The sequence below is a fragment of the Lynx canadensis genome, chromosome A1, assembly GCF_007474595.2.
Source record: "Lynx canadensis isolate LIC74 chromosome A1, mLynCan4.pri.v2, whole genome shotgun sequence".
Lineage (NCBI taxonomy): Eukaryota > Metazoa > Chordata > Mammalia > Carnivora > Felidae > Lynx > Lynx canadensis.
In genome coordinates, this window is record NC_044303.2 from 202,762,695 (window position 1) to 202,786,122 (window position 23,428).

At 42.7% G+C, this 23,428-nt stretch overlaps 1 protein-coding gene, 1 long non-coding RNA gene and 1 pseudogene across 4 annotated transcripts in view; 1 reads left to right on the forward strand and 2 right to left on the reverse strand.

Annotated features, from left to right (window-relative positions):
* Positions 1-2,015: 2,015 nt before the first annotated feature.
* LOC115522382 lies at positions 2,016-3,543 on the reverse strand (annotated as a pseudogene).
* A 274-nt stretch (positions 3,544-3,817) lies between these two features.
* On the reverse strand, positions 3,818-12,074 carry LOC115523906. The gene is made up of 3 exons (XR_003971881.1): positions 11,927-12,074; positions 11,353-11,400; positions 3,818-3,850 (listed from the first exon to the last, which is right to left on the reverse strand). It is a non-coding gene; the product is annotated as an uncharacterized LOC115523906 (long non-coding RNA).
* Positions 12,075-14,683: 2,609 nt separating this feature from the next.
* EMB (embigin) overlaps positions 14,684-23,428 on the forward strand; it is a 49,291-nt gene continuing 40,546 nt past the window's right edge. For 2 of the 3 annotated variants that reach the window (XM_030330130.1, XM_030330139.1), the window contains exon 1: positions 14,685-14,872. In XM_030330130.1, the coding sequence (XP_030185990.1) occupies positions 14,767-14,872 (106 nt within the window). In that variant the 5' untranslated portion in view covers positions 14,685-14,766. Of the gene's footprint in view, positions 14,873-23,428 lie in introns of all 3 variants that reach the window. The other variant, XM_030330149.1, reaches the window with a different exon arrangement.

Below are 23,428 nucleotides of genomic sequence, written 5' to 3' on the forward strand. Positions count from 1 at the left end.
GAGTAAGAAATTGGCAAGAGTTTATCTTCTCTTCTGCCTTTCTCTTCCTCTGTGTATATAAGATGTTACCCTTTCTTCCTGTTTATAAACCTGAGTTGATCAGAAAGGTGAAACTGAACAATGAGTGTCTAAAATTTCACTTCCCTGGGGAACAACAATATCTGATCTCACACTACTCCACTTCAAAGATAAAGGCTTTGTTGAAATAGGAAACATAGGTTGTGTGGGGTCACAGGTGGGCATAACCAGTTATTTGAAAGTACTCCAGAAAGTGCCAAATACTATTGCTTTTAAAGTCAAAATGGGACTGAGGCACCTGGCAGGCTCAGTCAGTGGAACGTGTGACCCTTGATCTTAGGGTTGTCAGTTCGATCCCCACATTGGGTGGACAAATTACTTAAAAAAATAAAATCTTTAAGTGGGCAAAAGACATGATAGACACTTCTCCAAAGAAGACATCCAGGTGGCCAACTGACACACGAAAAAATGCTCAATATCACTCATCGTCAGGGAAATACAAATCAAAACCACAATGAGATACCACCTCACACCTGTCATAATGGCTAACATTAACAACTCAGGCAACAACAGATGTTGGCGAGGATGCGGAGAAAGAGGATCTCTTTTGCATTGTTGGTGGGAATGCAAACTGGTGCAGCCACTCTGGAAAAGAGTATGGAGGTTTCTCAAGAAACTAAAAATAGAACTACCCTACGACCCAGCAATTGCACTACTAGGCATTTATCCACAGGATACAGGTGTGCTGTTTTGAAGGGGCACATGCCCCCCATGTTTATAGCAGCACTATCAACAAGAGCCAAAGTATGCAAAGAGCCCAAATGTCCATCGATGGATGAATGGATAAAGAAGATGTGGTATATTTGTACAATGGAGTATTACTCGGCAATCAAAAAGAAAAAAATCTTGCCATTTGCAACTATGTGGATGGAACTGGAGGGTATTATGCTAAGTGAAATTAGTCAGTCAGAGAAAGACAAAAATCATATGACCTCACTCATATGAGGATTTTAAGATACAAAACAGATGAACATAAGGGAAGGGAAGCAAAAATAATATAAAAACAGGGAGGGGGGCAAAACATAAGAGACTCTTAAATATGGAGAACAAACAGATGGCTACTAGAGGGGTTGTGGGAGGAGGGATGGGCTAAATGGATAAGGGGCATCAGGGGGCATTAAGGCTAAGGGGTATCTACTCCTGAAATCATTGTTGCACTATATGCTAACTAATTTGGATGTAAATTTTAAAAATTAAAATTAAAAAAAATTAAAATAAATAGATAAATAATAAATAATAAATATGTTTAGCCCTAGAAATGAATGAATGAATAAATAAATAAATAAATAAATAAATAAATAAATAAATAAAATTTTTAGAGAGAGAAAGAAAGAAAGAAAGAACGAAAGAAAGAAAGAAAGGGAAAATGAGATGTGGCTAATTAAAAAGGTTTTGCTATATATTCATTGAGCTATTTCTGATAATATTCTAAAGTAAAATGCTTGCTTAACTTTAAATATAAGACATTATCTTAACAGTTAGTTTGATTGTTATATAATCTTTATTGCAAACAAAATATTTTGTAAAGAGATGACAGTATTTTATAGGTAGTAATTATATTCTGTCATTTCAGTGAGTCTGCATCTGAGTTAAATGCTCTTACATTTGCATCTAATCTGGTATTGAACAATATAAATGGCATAATTCTTCGAATAATTACAACTTTTTTCTTCTACTTAGAACAACATTCGATACCAAGTAGAAAAGACAGAAGTCAAGAGAGAGACCGCAGAAGAAAGGTAACAACTTTATGGTTTAGTGTTTGTAACGGGACTTCCTTTTTGAACAGAGGCCCCACGTTTACATTCTGCACTGGGTCCTGCAAAATGCGGAGGTATCTCCGCGCAGCTTATTGAGGCCCCGGAGAGGATACCACCAGGGGACAGAGGTCAGCGACGCTCTTCCAGGTGCTGCAGCAGGTGGACTTCCTACCTGACTCCACCATTGTGGCAAACTTCTCCAGACTCTCTTTGCCAGCTTGTGGGGACCAACGCGCTCAGACTCCCACCATTGCTCTACCCTGCCCTGCTTATTTGCTTGTCTGGCTGTCCGGAGACAGGTCTGGGGCTCGGACTACCCACCCACAGGCCAAGCCTCCCGTCACCCGAAGGCTTACATGTGCTAGGGAGGACCAGGGCCCCGGGGGTGGGCAAGCAGCTTCTTCCCTGAGTCACTAGGGCCTCAGTGCCACCTTTCCCCGCCCCCGCCCACGAGGAGTGACATGGCGCCCTCGACGTGGCCTGTGGCTGCCATTGCCGCTGCTGCCTGCCGGTGGGGAAGCCCGTGTGCTCCGGCTGCTGTGTCTGCAGAGCGGGGATGGAGGACTTGGGCAGCCATAGGGGGCTTTCGGCACCCTGGGCTGTCCCCCCTCCCGCCCAAGGAGTGAGGGCTGGATCCCCACCTGCAGCATTTGCTCCTCCGGGTCTGCCCATAGTGGGGCCCAGGCCGGGCCCACCTCGGAGGAGCCCTCCCAGGTCTGCTGCACTGTCTCCAGGCCTGGCGGGGGCTGGGCTGAGCCTTCACCGTGGGGCCTGAGGCTAGGGGAGGCCACGTAAGGAGGTCCAGGGGCTGGAGGCCTCCCTCCACCGGGGTGGGTGACGGGCAGCGCCGCCAGGCCACCCGAGGTAAGAAGGAGTCTAAGGGCACCCTGCCCGGGCCCTGCACAAGATGCTCTCTGCAGTGCTTGCAGCCACAGCTCAGAGAGCTTCAGCCACAGGAAAGCGCTGTCTGCATAGACCAGGCCAACAAGGAAGCCACAGAAGAGCTGCAGGAAGGGGGGCTTGTTGTTGAGCATGTAGCCATGGCAACAGCCACTGTGGCTGTCTAGGATAGTAACCCTGCCCCGCCCAGCGTGACCAGGTGGACAGGCATATGGCCATGGCCACCAGCTGCACTGGGTACCCTGAGGCCTGCCTGCAGCACACCCATTAGGCTAGCAGCCAGAGGGAGCAGGGCAGAGGCGTGCAGGGACCGCAGCCGCCCAGGGAGTGCTCCCTCCACCAGCTCAGAGTGGGTGGGACAGCAGGCTCAGGAGCAGGCCAGATAGGGCTGCGTAGCCCAGGTCAGTAGCGGGAGCTCCTGCGGCAGCTCCGGGGCCAGGGTGAGGATGGGGCCAGTCCCACCGGCCACAGGCTGCTCAGCAACGCTACAGACAGTAGAAGGGTGGGTACGTGGGGTGCTCTGGAATGCACAGCATGGCTCAAGGTGTCAAGGATGGTTTGGGGGCTGTGTGCTTACTGGGAAGCTGGGAGGACAGAATGAGGACACAAGGACCGGAAAGATTCTTCTAGTGATAGAGAGTCCCAGTGTGGTTTGGACTCAGCTTTGCGACTTTAGGAAAGATACCCAAATTCCTTGGGCCTCAGTTTCCTCCTTTGCAAAGCGTAACCCCTTGCCCCTGGAATGTTGCGTAGGGCCCCTGGCAGGAAGTCCAGACCCTAGCTTCTTCATGAGCTCAAAGCCCATTCTGCTTGTACTCAGGTGCTATGACCCCAGCCGGCACCTGTGCACTACCCCCTCCTAGGCCACCCTCCATTAGTCAGCCATTTTTCTAGGCTTGGGTCTCTTCCCCCAGCCCTCCCACCAGTCTCTGTGTCCAACCCACTTTTTAAAATTTATAGAAATAACAAAATACAAACATTTGTTTTAAAATACCTTTAAGGGCACCTGGGGGGCTCAGTCAGTTGGGCATCTGACTCTTGATCCAGCTCAGGTCTTGATCTCAGGATGGTAAGTTCAAACCCTGTGTTGGGCTCCATGCTGGGCATGAAGCCTACTTAAAAAAAACAAACAAACAAACAAACAAAAAAACCCAAACCTTAACAATGACAGAAACAAAACATTGCTATGAATTATATACTTAAGAAATATTTAACTAAGATCGTGTAAAATTTACATGAAGGAAAAGTAAACATTTCCTCAGACTACATAAAATGGAGACAACCAAATAAAGAGGAATCAACATTACAAAGTTGTCAACCTTCCCTAAATCAATCAGTAAATTCAGTGCGATTTCTTTTTAAATTCTACTTTTGGGGAGCTGGGGTGGCTCAATTGGTTAAGCATCAGACTCTTAATTTTGGCTCAGGTCATGATCCCAGGTTCAAGGGATTGAGCCCGGCATCAGGCTCTATGCTGAACATGGAGCCTGCTGAGGATTCTCTCTCTCTCTCTCTCTCTCTCTCTCTCTCTCTCTCTCTCTATTTTCTCTCTCTGCCCCTCTCCAGCTCATGCATGTATGCATAATAAATAAATAAATAAATTCTACTTTTAAAAGTAACTGATCATGAGAGATTGATTCAAAAGTATTCATTAAGTACAAAAAACCTTTAGTAATTTAGGAATAAAAGAAAACTTCCTTTGTATAATTATGGGTATCTATCAAAAACCGTATTTTCAGTTATGTACAACCAGCCCAAGATTCCTCAAAAACATTTAAGATAATCTTCAAGTGGGGATGCCTGGCTGGCTCAGTCTATACAGCATGGGATTCTTGATCTTGGGGTTGTGAGTTTGAGCCCCATTTTGGGTGTAAAGATTGCTTAAAAATAAAACCTTAAAAAAAAAAAAAAGAAAAAGAACCTTCAAGTGAAGCTCAAAGTCAGAAAAGTCCCGTATATGTGCTCAGAGTGATTAAAATAAACTTTTAATTCCCACAATCTTAAACAAGAATAAACAATTCAACATCACCCAACACGCAAGGAGAAGATTTAATATGGAAAGAGAAACTAACAAAAATTAGCAACAAAAATTCCATTCAACAACAGATTACTATAGGATTTCTAATTAAAGTAAGAAAATAAATCACACTTTCATTGCTACTATTCAGTATGCTTTGATGAGTATATTTTTTGCAATATTTTCTCATCTTAAGAGCTCCCTTCCTGTTCCCATGTTTTCCCCTTTAATTTGATTGACTCTCTTACTTTTGAGAACTTTCTTCAGTAGCTTGCTGAGAAAAAGTACGCACGGGGGATAATTTTTTTGAGATAGTTCATACTTTAACATACATTTCTTTTGTCCTCATATTTAATTGACATTAATTGACAGGGCCTACAACTCTAGCTTGACAACGTTTCCCTGCAGAATTTTGGAGGTGTTTCTGTTCTGTTAAGAATGTTAAAGCCATTCTATTTTTTGACCAGTTCCATATCCCCTTCTATGGAACCTATAGGATTTTCCTCTTATCCACAGTGTTCTGAAATTTCACAGTGATGTGCCTTGGTATTTTCCAGCTATACAAGAGGGGTGTATTTTCATTCAACCAGGAACTTAGTGGAAACCTTCAGCTTGCATTTCCTTCAGTTTTACCCAATTTTTGAATTATTTTATTGTCGATTGTCTCCATTTTCTCTATTATTTAGCTATTGGACCTCCTGGACTAATTATATAATACTATCTTTTTTCTCTTCTTACAGCCATCTCTTTGTCTTTCTGCTCTACTTTCTGTGAGATTTTCCTCAACTGTATTTTCCCAAACTCCTTTCGTTTCTTTTATCATGTTTTAAAATCTGATCTTTTTTCCCCTTAAATGTTCTTTTTTCATAACAGCTTGTTCTTTTTTCATAGATACAATATCATCTTTTAATCTGAGGATTTTTATTATGATATTTATGAGAATAAAAGGTAGGGCATAAGGAATATAGTCAATTATGATATTATGATATTATGATAGCATCCTATGATGATAGATGGTGGCTACACTTGTGACCATACCATATAGTTATAAAATCACTGTTGTATACTTGAAACTAATGTAACATTATGTGTCAACTTTAGTTAAATTAAACAATGTAAATTTTTTTCATGTTTATTTTTGACAGAGAGAGAGGGAGACAAAGCATGAGCGGAGAGGGGCATAGAGAGAGAGGGAGACACAGAATCCGAAGCAGGCTCCAGGCTCTGGGCTGTCAGCAAAGAGCCTGATGCGCAGCTCAGACAACCGTGAGATCATGACCTGAGCCGAAGTTGGACGCTTGACCGACTGAGCCAGCCCAGGTGCCCCAAAATATTTTTTAAAAAGAAAATAAAAGAGGTCTTAGCATCCAGCATTCAGTGTGTGTGTGGACACCGATCTTACTATTTTCAGTAAAGTACCCACGCAGCCAGCTATATAGGAGGCAGAACCAACTTGTAAAGTTACACTGAGTCCTAATAACAGCCCTACACGCGGTTTAATTCTCTATGGTAGTCCTCTCAAAATTAGCAATTTTTGAACATCGGGCCTGCATTTGAGTTTTGCTCTGGGCCCCCAAAATTATGTGTCCAGTCCTGAGTACCCACACCCTCAAGTCTGCAGATCAAGACTAAAGACCAGTTTTACTCTTTTCTGTTTTCTCTGAGGCTGGGAGAGGAGCATTTGCCCAACAATGTACAATTCAGGTGGGGACCTGGAGATCTGCTTCTAAATTCAACGTTACACAATTCTCTTTACTCCAGTGCCGCTTTTCTTCCTTCGGTCCCTCACAAAGCTGCTGTGTCTAAATCTCGCTTTGCACGGGCACCAAGGTCACAGCATGCTGGCAGCTGATATTTCTCTACCATGCCTGTATGTGTTGGCCACAAACTCCATCAAAAAGGCTGCTGTCTATCAACAGTGAGGTACAGTTCTTCCCCTGAATGCCAAACCTACGTTGTGTATCTGGTGGAGGACTCTGGCACGAGCGGGCCTCCTCAGGGGTGTTGTGCTAATTAAGAGGAGGTATTGGATGGCTTGTGTCTTTCTTTCTGGTGATCACATCCATTGTAAGGTTTGCCAATAAATTCTTTTTTTTAACGTTTTTATTTATTTTTGAGAGAGAGAGAGACACAGCATGAGCAGGGGAGAGGCAGAGAGAGAGAGAGAGAGAGAGAGAGAGAGAGAGAGAGAGATCTGAAGCAGGCTCTAGGTTCCCAGCTATCAGCACAGAGCCCAATGCCCGGCTTGAACTCACAAACCTTGAGATCATGACCTGAGCTGAAGTCAGACGCTCAACCGACCGAGCCACCCAGGCGCCCCTGTCAATAAATTCTGTTCCTTAATCCACTAGAGTGACTTGGTAACATTTATTCTCAGCTACAGTGCACAACAAAACACAGCTCCAAATTGGATGCATTTTTGCACAAAAGGTCCTCAAGACAAAAAATACCATAATTGTGTAATCTATAACAATAATAGTAGTAACAACAAAAATCACTACAACAAACATCCAAATATTCTATTTTATAGTTTGCAATACTGCCAAAACTTTTATCTCAACAACATTTGACAAATGTGTACTATCCCCCTGTTTTAAAGGAAGGGAAACTGAGGGGTAGTTGGAGGGGTAGTTACTTTTAAAAAATTTGGAGGGGTAGTTACTTTTAAATTCACCAAAAGATTAAGTGGTACTGCTGTGACTCAAAACTACTGCCTTCAAATATCCTTTTAACCAGTGTGAATATGCAAGGCTGTCTCATCCACACACAGAGCTTTCTTTTTTCACATGCTCTCTCCATTTTTGCTGATTCTCTACACTGAGAAAAACTAAACCTTCTTCAAAAGTTCCTTACCAAACAAAAGCTACATTTATCAGATAAACACTCTCCTTAGCAACCATTAATCTTCCAGGGTGAATACAAAGCTGCTTTGCATCAGAACACAAACCAGAGTTACTATTTATTGATTATGCCACATCTTCAAAAAGACCTTTATAGAGCACCTCACAGTTTGTTAAAACTAAAATAGAGCATGCTTTCTCTGTAACGGTTTAATGAAAAAGAAACAAGGACATCACTACAAATGGGCAACTATCTAGTTGTAGAGATGAATTCATTTTATCTAACTTTTAATTCTTACTCAAAAAAACTAACAAAACAGTTAAAATGTCATGGGAAGTAATATATTGGTTCTATTCTGAGATAAGACTCTTTGCATAAAGTCAAACATTTGGATAAAAACTGAAATTGTAGGGGTGCCTGGGGCAGCTCAGTCAATTAAGCTTCCGGCTCTTGATTTTCACTCAGGTCATGATCTCATGGTCATGAGATCAAGCCCCATGTCAGGCTCTGTGCTGGGTACTGAGCATGGACCTTGCTTGGGATTCTCTCTCTCCCTCTCTCTCTCTGCCCCTCCCTCAAGTGCACGCATGTGCGCGCGCACACACACGCACACACACACACTCTCTCTCCAAATAAATTTAAAAAAATTAAAAATAATTGAAACTCTGAAATCATTTATAGTGAACAATATTCTCCCTCTCCATCTCCCCCCAACATTGTAAAGGTTGAGATAAAATTTTAGGGATAAAGGCTTTGAGATCTTCGATTTTGCCTTTTATAAATTGCTTTGTCTCTAAAATGTGAACATGAGCTAGATCTCTTGAGACTCAGTCCAGTTACAGAATCTTTTCTACTTTCAGGTATATATTCAGGTACATATTCAGATATTCAGATTATTTAATTCTCCTTCTTATTCATGTATTTGGTTAGCCTCTCCCCCCACCCATCCTCTTAACTAGACATTGCCACTTCCTTACGGTAACTTGAAATATGAGAAAGAATCAGGAATATTAAACAAATAACAAACAATTCATTTAAATGATTGGTTAGTTTATTGCCCAAATGCAGAGATGACATAAAATTCTAAAGTACAAAATTCTGAAAATGACAGGAAGGTAAGTAATAATTATTACCATAAATTTTTATAATAATTTTACATTTATAGAGATTAACATTTACATTAACTTAAATTTCAAACATAAAAAAGAGAAAGCAAAAAATACTAGAAGAAAACATAGGATGTCTTTATTTTTTCCTTAAAGCAATGAAGGCCTTTCTAGGTATGACAGAAACAAAAGCCCTTTTTTATTTTATTTATTTTTTATTTATTTTTTTTACTTTTATTTTATTTTATTTTTTTTCCAATATATGAAGTTTATTGTCAAATTGGTTTCCATACAACACCCAGTGCTCATCCCAAAAGGTGCCCTCCTCAATACCCATCACCCACCCTCCCCTCCCTCCCACCCCCCATCAACCCTCAGTTTGTTCTCAGTTTTTAAGAGTCTCTTATGCTTTGACTCTCTCCCACTCTAACCTCTTTTTTTTTCTTCCCCTCCCCCATGGGTTTCTGTTAAGTTTCTCAGGATCCACATAAGAGTGAAACCATATGGTATCTTTCTCTGTATCAAAAGCCCTTTTTTAAAAAGACTGGTTAATTTGGCTACATAACAAATAATTCTTGGTGGTAATGTCACAAGACAGAAGGCACACTGGGAAAAGTTATTACCAAAAACTAAATAGACGGTGACAAATGATGGAAGCAAACTTGGATTCTCCAGGCCTCTCTCCTTGTCCTGCAGATGACTGCCTTCTCTTTGTGTCCTCACATGGCCTTTTATGAGTGTGTGTGTGTGTGTGTGTGCACGCGTGCGTGCATGCGTGCTTCCTTTGGTATCTCTTCCTCTTCTTATAAGGATTCAATATTGGATTAGGTCCAAGATTAGTCATATTAGATTCTAGGCCAACCCATATGACCTCATGTAACCTAATTACCTCTTTAAAGGCTTATCTCCAAATACAGTCACATTCTAAGGTACTGAGGATTAGAGCTTCACCATATGAATTTGGTGTGTGGGGGGTTGGGGGGGGATACAATTCAGTCCAATACACTTTTGGTTTGGCTACGGCATCCTTTTTCCTCCCTATCAACTTATTTCTGGTGCCAAGTGACAATATGATATCAGGATCTGGTCTTTGATTCTTCACGTTTATGTCAAGATGCCCAGAGAGTTGACTCAGTCACAGTGCTAGTTGGGTCACACAGCAAGAAGTCTGTATACCTTTAAGCCATTTCTAAACTGGGTGGCTAGCAATAACTTGTCTCTATACCAAAGGGACCGCAAAACAGAAAACTATATTATAATAAAGCCCTATGAAACGTATCCTTAACTCAACTTGCTCTTAGGGGGATCCCAGAAACGCACCCAGCATGCCATCTGACTTGTGGGAAAGTGAGATACAAGAGCAGTTGGAGTAGAAATAAGTGGTCATATTAAATAATTCCAGTTACAGTGTTTACTTTAGCAAATTTTACAAAAGCATATGTCAAATGCACACACTACGAGCTCCTGTCCCGGGGCCTGAGAATGTGCATCTGTACAAGGCAGGGATCCAGCTTCCTCTTCTAGAGGGGCAGGTTCTCTTTGTGGGTTGGATGGCGTGTCTGCATTTAAGTGGGTACAAGGCATATCAAGTTGGGGAGCATCTGCTGTTGTTTTAAAGAATCAGGATGAAGAAAGTTTGCCTGTCACAGTGAGGAGGACTGGAGTGGATATTTGACATATTCAGGGCCCCTGGTTGTATTTGGGAAACGCTTCTGTATTTAGGGAGAGTTCCACATTAGGAATCCTGCCTTCTCTCAAACACTCAGCGTCTCTGGAAGCTAGCAGTCAGGCTCGTCGTGCTCTGGCCTTACACTCCCAGGTGAGCGACCAATTCGGAGGGGAGCAGAACAGCTCTCCCACTTGGCTGGTGAAGGGGCTGCAGGGATTGCCAAGGGTCAGCTGCTGACACGCAAGAGGCCTCAGGGATGGAGGCAGAAGTGGACGCAGGGTACCGAGTCCCTGGCCTTCGTGTTTGATGGGGCAGGCATCAGTGCTCTCCACGAATTCTGGTGTTCCTCAAAGTTTACCTTGAGTCTATTTTTTCAACAATCCCAAGAAGTACCTGACAAGTTTTAAATGCTGGTTTTTCTGCTTCAACGACTGAGACAGAATTTTGTTGGTTTGCAACAATGCTTGTACATTACATTTTCACATATTAAAAATGCTCACCCCAACTTACAATAAAACAAATATAAACTGTAAATGCATGCTGTTTTCAACTGTCAGATTGACAAAGACAGAAATTGTGGTTTGTTGAGTGATACAGGTAAACATATTACATCCTTCCCTCTCGCGTATTACTGTTTGATATAATGTTTTTCTTCAATAAAAATTTTTAAAAATTAAATAGTGCCTTCCAAAAGAGGTAACCCACATTCCCATTCTCACTTTATGTGTTTCTATATTTATGTATTTATTTATTTTGAAAGGGAGAGAGGGAGAGAGGGAGAGAGTGTGGGCAAGTGGGGGGGGGGCAGAGAGAGAGAGGGAGGGATAGAATACCAAACGGGCTCTACACTGTCAGCACAGAGCACAACGCAGGCCTCTAACTCATAAACTGTGAGATCATTACCTGAGCCGAAACCAAGAGTCAGACACCCAACTGACTGAGCCACCCAGGCCCCTCCCCCTGCCATTCTCATTTTCATACCTTTCTAGGATCCTGTCATATGCTTTTCACTCAACAACAGCTTATATCCTAAAGGAAAAAAAAAATAAAGATTTTATAGCATTATTCTACAAACACAAGTTTTAGCACAAAAAGGAAAAAAGTGTATTTCCTAACTGATTCTCTAAGAAGTAAAAAACAGAGCACACTAGCAGTAACTATTTTTTTTAAGATACTGCAGGAAACACAAAGATGTATAGAATGTATTTTGAGGTACTGAGAAGAGTTGTAATATACTTGGGAAAGAAGATATAATCACATAACCAGTTGAATACTAATAAAATATTTAAATGTAACTTGAAGCCAACAATGAAGGTCAAGTCACAAAGCTATAAATTATTAATTGTCAAATTAATCCTAGGGACAGTATGAGTTCAGAGGAGACTGTTGGATAATTTACTGTGGTGACACAAGCTACCCCAAAATTTAGTGGATTAAAGTGACAGCACTATCTCCCAATCCTGTGGGCCAAGAGTTCGGGCGGGGCTCAGCTGGCCAATTCTTCTCCACGGAGTATCAGCTGGGGTCACTGCACGGTACTCAGCTGGGGACTGACCTTGCCTAAGGCTCCAAGAAGAGACTGTCACAAATGTAGCACCTTCCTGCTCTTTGGCCTCTCTCCACCCGGCATCTCATTGTTCCTGTCCCTCTATGCAGTTTGGGCTTCTCACAGCATGTTGATCTCAAAGTAGTCACACGTCTTTCCTGGCGTCTGTCTTGCAAGAAGGAGGAGGAAGGAAGAAGATGCTCTTGTGGTTTGGATTTGGAAACTCACACAATGTTACTTTTGCCATGTTCAATAGACCAGAGAAGTCACAGAGACCAACCAGCCAGCTTGAAGAAGGGAAACACGGGACTCTCGTTTCCCCTCAGTACTCCACATGGTGAGGACTAGTCAAAGTATTTGTGGCCATGTTTAATTCATCATGAAAGAAAAGGTCAATTTGGACTAGAAAGGTCAGAAAAAGCTATACAGGAAAAGTATTACAGACCCTGGTTTTAAAGACTATAGAACGTTTGAAAAAATGAAGTTGAGATAAGGTCAAAAATATCAACTATCTAAATATAAAGCAGGTAACAATGGGGAAAAGACTTAGCAAAACAAGGGGTGCCTGGGTGGCTCAGTCGGTTAAGCAGCCAACTTCAGCTCAGGTCATGATCTTGTGGCCCGTGAGTTCAAACCCTGCATCAGGCTCTGTGCTGACAGCTCAGAGCCCAGAGCCTGTTTCAGATTCTGTGTCTCCCTCTCTCTGACCCTCCCCTGTTCATTTTCTGTCTCAAAAATAAATAAAGGTTAAAAAAATTTAAAAAAAGACTTAGCAAAACACGAATTATATTTCTTTCTCAATTTATCTTGCTGTAACAACAAAAGCAATTGCCTCAGCTTGGGCAAGTCCCTTTTTCCTGTTCACCAACACATTGATTCAACCGAGAAGATAATTTTTCCTTAAACAAGGTCAGCTCATCTGAAATAAAGTGAATTTGGGCCTATTTCCCAGGAACACCTGGGGAAGGTCAGTCAATGTTCAGCTTGTTTGGAAAAGTGCTTGCTGTTCAAACTCCAAAGGTATAGACAAATGATTGTAGTTAATCCTGAGACAGGATTCAGGGCAGCAAGACAGGGGTGTGATTTAGCAACCATTGATCAGGCAATTTGGGTTTAGCAAGTCTGGTCAAGGTCCCAAGAGAGTCCATGATGTAAAATCTTAATCCTACAGGGTCTCTTATAAGGCTTTGTTTAGAAAGGGTTAATCATTATAACCATAATTTTCTCACTGAGAAGAATTTTTCCTGAGATTTGTAGTTCATAAATAAGTAGTTCTCTAGTGTGTGTGTGTGTGTGTGTGTGTGTGTGTGTGTGTTTAATGTTTATTTTTGAGAGAGTGCAAGCAGGGGAGGGGCAGAGGGAGGGGGACAGAGGATCTGAAGTGGGCTCTTTGCTGACAGCAGCCAGCAGAAAGTGGGGCTTGAACTCATCACGACCTGAGGGAAGTCTGACCTTCAACTGACTGACCCATCCAGGTGCCCCCCATGCAGCCTATTCTGAACCCAGTGCCTGGCGCTTGGCAGATTTTTTAATATTAATTCGATATTAATATGCTTAATGAATTGTATTACTCATATTCTCTTAACACCAATTTAAATAATCTACACTCCTCCGAAATTTTGCCTATATAATACTGAACCCGAAACAGGCATACTTTATAAATACACCAATTAAAACGTAACCATTCCTTAGTAAAGTGAGCATCGCTCTCTCTTGTTTAGCGCTTCAGTTTTCAAAATTTGTGTCTCACATCTTCTTTAATTTTTTTTGACACTGATATAAAATGAACTTATGAGTATCAAATCTGGCATTCTCAAAACAAAGGAAAAGGGAACAAGATTCGTGAGAAATACTTAAAATCTTTTCATGTGTTCTAACACCCTGGAGAATCATAAGGTCTTACTGCCTCTTATGTTATAACATAGATTTCTCCTCCCCTCTCTGATAGCTTTTAGTTTGACTTTATTTGGTGGGGAGCACTGAAAATCCCAAGCTACAGTCTTGCCGGGTTAGAAGTAGTATTATCTTAAAACTGTGTTCGAGTTTGACGAAGGTCAACAGGCTTGTGCCATTTACACAGTATCTGCTTTCGGTAGTTTCTGTTTCTTGACCTCTAGGTGGCTCCTTAAAAGCTGCTAGGCAAAGCAAACAAAAGGAAAAGAGAAGCAGACTCAGTGGGGCCTTGAGACTCGGAAACCTTAATCTAGAGAGAACCGGTTAAGCCTTCAGAGACCGGAGGGGAGGGTGTGTGCGATTGGAGAGCCGAGAGTCGTCCGGGATGCAGGGCAGCTGGAGAGCGCCTACCACCTGCGCAAACATAAATCTCCTTAATAACCCAGGGATGTCCCGGGGGGAGCGGGAAAGTGTTCTCCATCTTCTCCTGTGTGTCATCAAATAAGTGACCGCTGCTTCAGACGAACTGCACAGAATAGTCTGCAGATGTATATATATGTGTGCACACATTAGGAGTTTCAAGCTCCCCTCCCGGACACAGGCTAGACATCAACTGCCGCGTCTGTAGCAGGCTCCCTCCGAGCCCTGCCGGAGCCGGGAGGGCGGAGGCAGGAGAGGCTGCGGCGCGGAGGTGGCCACTGCACAGCCGGACGCGCCTGCCGCGGCCAGCGTGCTCCATAATTGATGGAGGACCGCGCGCAGCCCTGGGTCGGCGGCGGGCGCGGCGAGAGCGTCTCAGGGGTGGAGGGCAGGGCGCCTGGGCCCCTCCCACTCTGTTTTTAGTCGCGCGCCCCGCCCCGGGGACTAGCTGCTGGCGCCGGGGTACCGGCGACTGTGCGCAGGGCCTTCGGCCACCGACGGCGGTGCGCGAGGACCGCAGCTGACCCGCCGGAGCCATGCGCGCCCCGTCCGGCCTGCTGGGGCCCCGGGGGCCGCTGCCGCTGGCCCTCTTGTGTCTCCTCGCCGCGGCGTGCGGGAGCTTGGCGGAAGGCCAGCCCTCAGGTGCGATGGCTACAGGGCCGAGTTGGGAGGAGGGTGCGCTGCAAGGGACGCGCGAGCCTCGGTCCCCGTGGGGAGAGGCGTTGGTGGGGAGAGGCGCGGGGATGCTGGAGACCGCGCGCGGGTGCGGAGCGGCGGCCGCCTCCGTCCTTTGGCCAGCTTGGGTTGTCCAAGCTGGACGGGAGGATTGGGGCGGCTCGGGCTCCTCCGCTCCGGGGAGGGAATCTTGGAACCGAGAGCGCCCCGCGAGTCGGGGGCGTTGGTAGCAGGACGGGTCTGGGTGTTCCTGGGACGAGGGCGGCACGGTGTGGGGGTGCGAGCGGGAGCAAGGAACTCGCTCCGCTAAAGTGCCAGGATTTCTGAAAGCCACATTCCCCGAGGCCAACTCCCTTCGCTGGAATCGATAGTAGGTTTAAATATCACCTCCCTGCCTGGCAGGTGGGCTGGACTTGAGGATGTTTTTTAGAGCTGAGTTGAAATAACAGCGTAACCACAACCGATCAACCAAAGCCCCCCGCTCATTGGGTAGTGTGTGTATCTTCTTTTAAACACCACGGTCTCTGAAAACGAAGGTTTTGCGGGTTTTAATTGTTTCAGACACTTTGAAACAGGGATCTGTGTGCAAAACATTACCAGATTTGGCATTGTAGTTTCACCTGTTTATAATCACTTGCCATATTGAAAGTATTTCATCCAACCTACTTTCTAATGCAGGTTTCTGTGTTACAAATTTCAAAGTGTTAGCAGCTAATTAGGAGAATAGACTGCCTTTCAGGTTGACAGATACTGCCTATCACCAACTAAAATTAAGATAGTATACACAAGATTTTCCACCTTTATGAGCTTATAGCATGTAGATTTTTTTTTTTGTAACATAAAGATGGAAAGATAATCAAAGGGTAAGATTTTTCAGTTTTTTACATGTCCTTTAAAGGGTCTAGTTGTTAACTTGGACAAAGCATTATGGATTGCTTCAGTTCCTAAATTTCCTTGCCCCACTTCCTAGCCACGTACCTCTTTTTCATTCCTACCACTTATAAAGAGTGGTCAAGGACTTTTTACCCCCCCCCTCCCCCACCCCCGTGCCATTCCTGATTCACCCCTGGTTCACCTGAGACTGCTGCAGCTCTGAGGCCCATTGCATTCTGGGTAAGTCCTGTGGTTCTCCACATTGTTGTATGTTAAAATTATCTGGGAGCTTTACAAATACTGGATTCTGCCCTCAAAACTTTTGATTCAGTTGTCCTGGGATTTAGGCTGGACATCAGGTATTTTGAAAGCTCCCGTGTGATTTAATCAAGAGATCCTAAGCTGGTTTTCAACCCACTGCTTTAAAATTGCGGTGGCCGGGGCGCCTGGGTGGCGCAGTCGGTTAAGCGTCCGACTTCAGCCAGGTCACGATCTCGCGGTCCGGGAGTTCGAGCCCCGCGTCAGGCTCTGGGCTGATGGCTCGGAGCCTGGAGCCTGTTTCCGATTCTGTGTCTCCCTCTCTCTCTGCCCCTCCCCCGTTCATGCTCTGTCTCTCTCTGTCCCAAAAATAAATAAACGTTGAAAAAAAAAATTTTTAAATTGCGGTGGCCTAGAGAGTGCACCATTGGGTGAATATTTATATGCTGTTGGTAGCAGGGAGTCAGGTTTAAGTTGACATTCAGAGCAGACTTCTAAAGAGAAAAAAGTAGGGAACAAATGAAAGTGGGTTAAATTAACAAAGTTATAAATAATTGGGATGGTGTATGTAGGTATGGCAATTGTCTGTGTATGTATATAGTGTCAGTCCTGGCCTTTCACCTCCGCTTAGGCGAAAACTGTAGAATGATGTGCTGTATAAAAGGCATGAAGTTAGCATCTCATTTTAAGGCAGGATTAAAAATCGTGAAGCAACCTCATTTTATTCTATAGAATCACTTTTGATCTCTGGGAGATTCAGTTTTCTGTTTACTGACTATTTTTTATGTAGGTACTTTGAATTACTTGGAAATAGGTATTCTATAAGCCTAAGAGTTTGGGCAAAATTTTAATAACAAACATGGTTATAATTTATCATATTTACTATATAACAAGTGGGCCAGGCATTACACTGTGCAGTATATAACCCTATGGGTTAGCTTTTATTGTCCCTGACTTTCAGATGAGGACATTGGAATTTAGGGAGATTAAACAACTGCCTAAGTATATATAATTATTTAAGCAGTAGAATAGGAAATTAAGCATTGTTCAGTCTGACTCCAATGCCTGTTTTCTTTATTTTTTAATGTTTTAAAGTAAGCTCTAAGCCCAATGTGGGGCATGAATTGTGACCCTGAGATGAAGGGTCACATGCTCTACCAACTGAGCCAGCCAGGAGCCCCCTCCAATATCTGTTTTCTTAAACACAATATTCACTCGTCTCTCTGAGATAACTGGATATGTCTATGAAAGTTTGGAACCACTGACAGAACACGGTGTATGGATTTAAATGCTTGATTTCAGCTGAAGGGCATGCTAACACACTTTAAGTTCTAGAATAAAGTTAGACAAAGGGACTCACTTTAATTCTTTCAGGCTGTTTCAATTAAATAAGAAATGTAAAATCACTTTATTAAAGCAAATATTAGATAAATGGGAATATTTAAACATCATTAATATTACTCTTATGTGGAACAAATTGAGGGGATGGGTCATGTGTATTTTTTTTTAATTTTTTTTTTTACATTTATTTATTTTTGATAGAGACAGAGCACAAGTGAGGGAGGGGCAGAGAGAGAAGGAGACACAGAATCCAAAGCAGACTCCAGGCTCTGAGCTGTCAGCACAGAGCCTGACATGGGGCTTGAACCCACAAACTGTGAGATCGTGACCTGAGGTAAAGTCGGACGCTTAACTGACTGAGCCACCCAGGTGCCCCGAGTCGTGTTTATCTTTTGAAAAATATGTTTGCAATGCAAGGGAAACATTTGAAGTGATCATTTTTAACTTCTGGGGGACATTGCTTATATACTTTCTTGATTAACCACCTTCCTAGAGATAGGAAGGGATCAAGAGATTTCTTGATAGGAAGAGGTAGGAAGAGATAGGAAGAGCTCAACTACCTTTCTAGAGATACTCCCGATCCCACATATACAGCAACCACCTAGTAATAAATATTTGTGAGAACGGTATTATTGAAGCACCTACATGTGCCTGACATTGTGTTAGTCTAGATCTAAGTAGAAAACTTAAGCAATATTTTTTAGCAGTTTTGAGTCCTTTCTTTAAACTGTTTAAAGGAACAGATTAACTATAAGCTTATGTTTAATAGAGTTATATCTGATGCATCAAACTTTTGAGCCTAAATTATCATCACATTTAAAATTATATAAGCATTTGTTAAGAATTAGTTCTTGGCTCTTCCTCTTCCTGTTCTTTGGTCCCCACCTCTTGCTCCCATCTCCTCCTCTTCCTTCTAGGAATGGGTTCTACAGTCATTAGGTTGGGGAATGCAGGGAGGCAAGCTCCCTTATTAGAGGAAGCCAGAGGGTCCCAGGTCAGGGAATTAGAAATTGGGCCAGGTCAGGATGGCATCCAGGTAGGGGAGCGGCCTCATGTGGAGTGTTAGAGCCCGAGTACGTTGAGATGTGTCCTCCTGCAAAGGGGTGGCCTAGAGCCAGGTCTCAGAGCTGAACAGCGTGACAGAGGCTTCAAAGCAGGGGCAGCCGGACATTGTGCTGTCTGATCTTGATCAGGGGGGTGTAGGGAAAGCACACAGAAGAGCCAACAGTGCAAGATGTTGGAGCCCAAATGGGTGAGGAAGACATTTCTTTGGGGCCAGGAGTGGCTGTGGCAGTGGGAGATTAGTTACATACAAGAGGATTGAGCAAATAAGTAGAATGAGTAAGAATAATAGGATGTAGGTTTTTCTCTTACAGCAGAAGGAAATAAAGAGGGGAAACTACAATGACCCTCGCAGTGTTGGGTTGCAATTGACAGCATTAGCGTGAATTCATGACTTTAAATCTATTTGTCTTTTATGTGTGTGTCTATATAAACAGATGCATAGATATAGATGTGTATATGTAAGTATACATATAACGCATATACATCACATATATTTATATATGTATGTATGTTATACCTTTCACATATATTTATTTACGGTGTGTGTGTGTGTGTGTGTGTGTGTGTGTGTGTGTGTGTGAATATACACATGCATTAGCTCTGCCCACAGAGGTGGGGACCACTGATTTCTCAATTGTGACGACCATACTTAGCAGCCAAATCTTGACTCTATATACGATTCTTTACTAATGGGTAACTAGGACTTCCTGGAAAAATGACTTATTTTACAAAAAGGGAAGAGAAAGTATAAGATAAACCCTGAACTTCTTGTGCCAGAAAGCAACGAAGTGCTCAAAGAATGATGGGCCGTGTCAAAAAGATACAAGAGCCAGAGAGTTCCCAGTGGACAAACCTGGGACAAATTGAGCATCAAAATAAATGATAATCATAATGAACTAGTATCCATTAGTATCCACTGGAGAATGCCCACTGAATAATATAGGCATTCTTGAGTACATACTGATATAAATTAATTAAACGAATCAATTGGAAGTTTGATGAGGCACAAAATGTTACATAATTTTAAAGTAACTTCCCACAAAATTGGTGAAGTTGTACTAATGAAAAGGTACAGAGGACAACTTTACAGTGGAGAAGGCTTTAATCAAATGATCAAAGTGAAAACCATCAGCAAAGAGAGGATTAAAAATTGTGAGCCATGTGATAGGATGCAATGAGAGCACAACATCACCTCTGCGATATATTTGCCAAAGAGGTCTACTCCAAATCTAATCACATTCAACATACCTATCCTGGAGCCATACTGGTCATAGAAGCCAAGAATGACTAACGCTGTTCCAGAGTGAAGGGGAACAGAGGGACGCGGCAGCTGAGAGCAACATGTAATTCCGAACTGCAACCTTTGGCTAAAAAACACATTTTAAGGGCTTTTGTTGAAACTTCAATGAGATGTGGGATGAGATGGTAATAGCATAAATGTTGATTTCCCAATTTTAATGGCATTGTGGGATGGTGTGAGGGTTATGTCCTTTGTAAGGAATGTATAGTAACGTTTCAGAGGGGAATAGGTCATCAGGTCATCAGCTTGTTCTCAGATGGTTCAGGGGAAAATTTTTCTGTGCTTGAAACTATTCTCTTTGAGATCGTTTGAAAAGAAGGAAAAAGAATTTCAACTCTTGAGGCCTGGGTGACTCAGTTGGTTAAGCATCTGACTCTTGATTTCAGCTCAGGTCATGATCTCACAATTTGAGTTTGAGCCCTGAATTGGGCTGTCAGCGCAGAACCTCCCTGGGATTCTCTCTCTCTCCCTCTCGCTATCTCTGCCCCTTCCCCATTCTCTCTCTCTCGTTCTCTCTCTCTCTCTCTCTCTCTCTCTCTCTCTCTCTCTCAAAACCAACAAAGAAACAAACTTAAAGAAAAAATAATTTCAACTCTTTCTGGGAAAGCTTTAGTTAACATAGACATTAAACCACAATGAGAGTTGAGAAACCGTCATTGGTTTATGTAATTAAGTATCATTTTTCAAAGGAGTTTTTGTCCTTAAACAGATTGTAAGTGTGGAGGCTGTTCATCCTACAGTGTATTCTTTTGAAATTACTTTTGTATCACTGGCCTCCATATTTCACAATATAATGTGAACCATAGAAATAAAAAACAAGACACACACAGTGACATAGAAGGAAAAAACCTCAGAGCACCTGGCTGGCTCAGTTGGTAGAGCACGTGACTCTTGATCTCAGAGTTGTAAGTTTGAGTCCTATGCTGGGTGTAGATTACTTAAAATAAAATCTTTAAAAGAAAAGAAAAAAACCTCACAATATTCTATGAAAATAATAAACCCCCTACTCCTGATAAGACATAGTCACTGTTCACATATAATATCTCAAATAATATATTGTTAGAAATAATAGATGTTACCTTTGAAAATAGTGTTTTTCCTTTAATCGGAAATAATGTTTTTCTGCAACTTTTAAAGCTGTGATTATATTGGGGCACCTAGGTGGCTTGGTCAGTTAGCATCTGACTTTGATTCAGGTCATGACCTCACGGTTCGTGGGTTTGAGCCCTGCATCAGGCTCTGTGCTGACAGCTCAGAGCCTGGAGCCCGCTTTGGATTCTGTGTCTCCCTCTCTCTCTGCCCCTCCCCCACTCACACTCTGTCTTTCTCTGTGTCAAAAATAAATAAACATTAAAAAAATTATTTTTAAAAAGTTGTGATTACATTATTACTAATGTATCTTCACTCCAAAGATAGAATCTTTTTTTTTCAATAGCCTTATAATTACATAGTTCTGACATCCTGAAAGGGAATTTAGATACATCATTCGATTGATCTTGAACCCAAGTGCTTTCCTCATGTAGCCAAGAGGCTGGAGCTAGCTAATAGCTATAATAGATTTCCTGGTTTGTGTTTCAAAACTCTTTCCATCCCTTAGTGCCTGTCTGTGAAAGGTCCTCAAAAGGCCCCTGGCAGGAGGGTGTGGCTGGCAAAAAAGGTGGCAAGAGATGTTCTTGCTTTAAAATATCTACACCTAAAGTGTATAGAACAGGACCTGAGGGCCAAAGGGCCATTTGAAGATTACTAAAAATAATCACATTGAAGAATCAGAAGTAAGGAGGTACCTGTTTTGAAATCAAGGTTTCTCAACCTTGGCATTATGACTTTTGGGGCTTGATAATTCTCTATTGTGGGGGGCTGTCATTTTAGAATGCCCAGCAGCATCGCTGGCCTCTCCTATATCATGAGTTGTGTCTCCAAAAAAGATACGTTCAAGTCCTGGCTGTTGGTACCAATGAATGTGACCGCATTTGAGAGTAGGGTCTTTGTAGATGTAATCGAGTTAAAAGGAGGTCATAGGAGATTAAGATAGACCCTTAACCCAATGACTGTGGTCTTTGTGAAAGAAACGAGAGAGATTTGGATACAGAGATAGACACACACAGAAGAAAGATGGCCCTGTGAAGACAGAGCCAAAGATTGGGCTGATGCAGCTATCAGCCAATGAATGCCAAGGATTACCGGCAACCGCCAACAGCCAGGAAGAGGCAAGGATTCTTCTCTAAAGCCTGCAGAAGGGGCAAAACCCTGCACCTTGATTTCAGCCTTCTAGCCTCTAGAACTGTGAGAGGATAAACTTCTGTTGTGGTAATTTGCTACATTGTGGTAATTTGTGTGGCATTACTAGAAAACTACTGTAACCTATTAGATACAAGTGGTACGGCCTCCATTTTGTGACCTCCGGAATGTCGGATGGCCTGTGGAGGCAAAGGTCAGCCCAAGCTGAGAACCACTGAACAGAATGTAAGTCTCATTAAAGAATAATCTCGTGGGTGACACATTCGACAAACCCACAGTCAAACCTTGGGGGTTTTATTTTTTAAGAGTTTTTTTTTTTGGCCTAAGTTTCACTGTTAAAATATCTTTTTTTTTTTTTTTTATGAAATTTATTGACAAATTGGTTTCCATACAACACCCAGTGCTCATCCCAAAAGGTGCCCTCCTCAATACCCATCACCCACCCTCCCCTCCCTCCCACCCCCCATCAACCCTCAGTTTGTTCTCAGTTTTTAACAGTCTCTTATGCTTTGGCTCTCTCCCACTCTAACCTCTTTTTTTTTTTTTTTCCTTCCCCTCCCCCATGGGTTCCTGTTAAGTTTCTCAGGATCCACATAAGAGTGAAACCATATGGTATCTGTCTTTCTCTGTATGGCTTATTTCACTTAGCATTACACTCTCCAGTTCCATCCACGTTGCTACAAAGGGCCATATTTCATTTTTTCTCATTGCCACATAGTACTCCATTGTGTATATATACCACAATTTCTTTATCCATTCATCAGTTGATGGACATTTAGGCTCTTTCCATAATTTGGCTATTGTTGAGAGTGCTGCTATGAACATTGGGGTACAAGTGCCCCTATGCATCAGTACTCCTGTATCCCTTGGATAAATTCCTAGCAGTGCTATTGCTGGGTCATAGGGTAGGTCTATTTTTAATTTTCTGAGGAACCTCCACACTGCTTTCCAGAGCGGCTGCACCAATTTGCATTCCCACCAACAGTGCAAGAGGGTTCCCGTTTCTCCACATTCCTCTCCAGCATCTATAGTCTCCTGATTTGTTCATTTTGGCCACTCTGACTGGCGTGAGGTGATACCTGAGTGTGGTTTTGATTTGTATTTCCCTGATAAGGAGCGACGCTGAACATCTTTTCATGTGCCTGTTGGCCATCTGGATGTCTTCTTTAGAGAAGTGTCTATTCATGTTTTCTGCCCATTTCTTCACTGGGTTATTTGTTTTTCGGGTGTGGAGTTTGGTGAGCTCTTTATAGATTTTAGATACTAGCCCTTTGTCCGATATGTCATTTGCAAATATCTTTTCCCATTCCGTTGGTTGCCTTTTAGTTTTGTTGGTTGTTTCCTTTGCTGTGCAGAAGCTTTTTATCTTCATAAGGTCCCAGTAATTCACTTTTGCTTTTAATTCCCTTGCCTTTGGGGATGTGTCGAATAAGAGATTGCTACGGCTG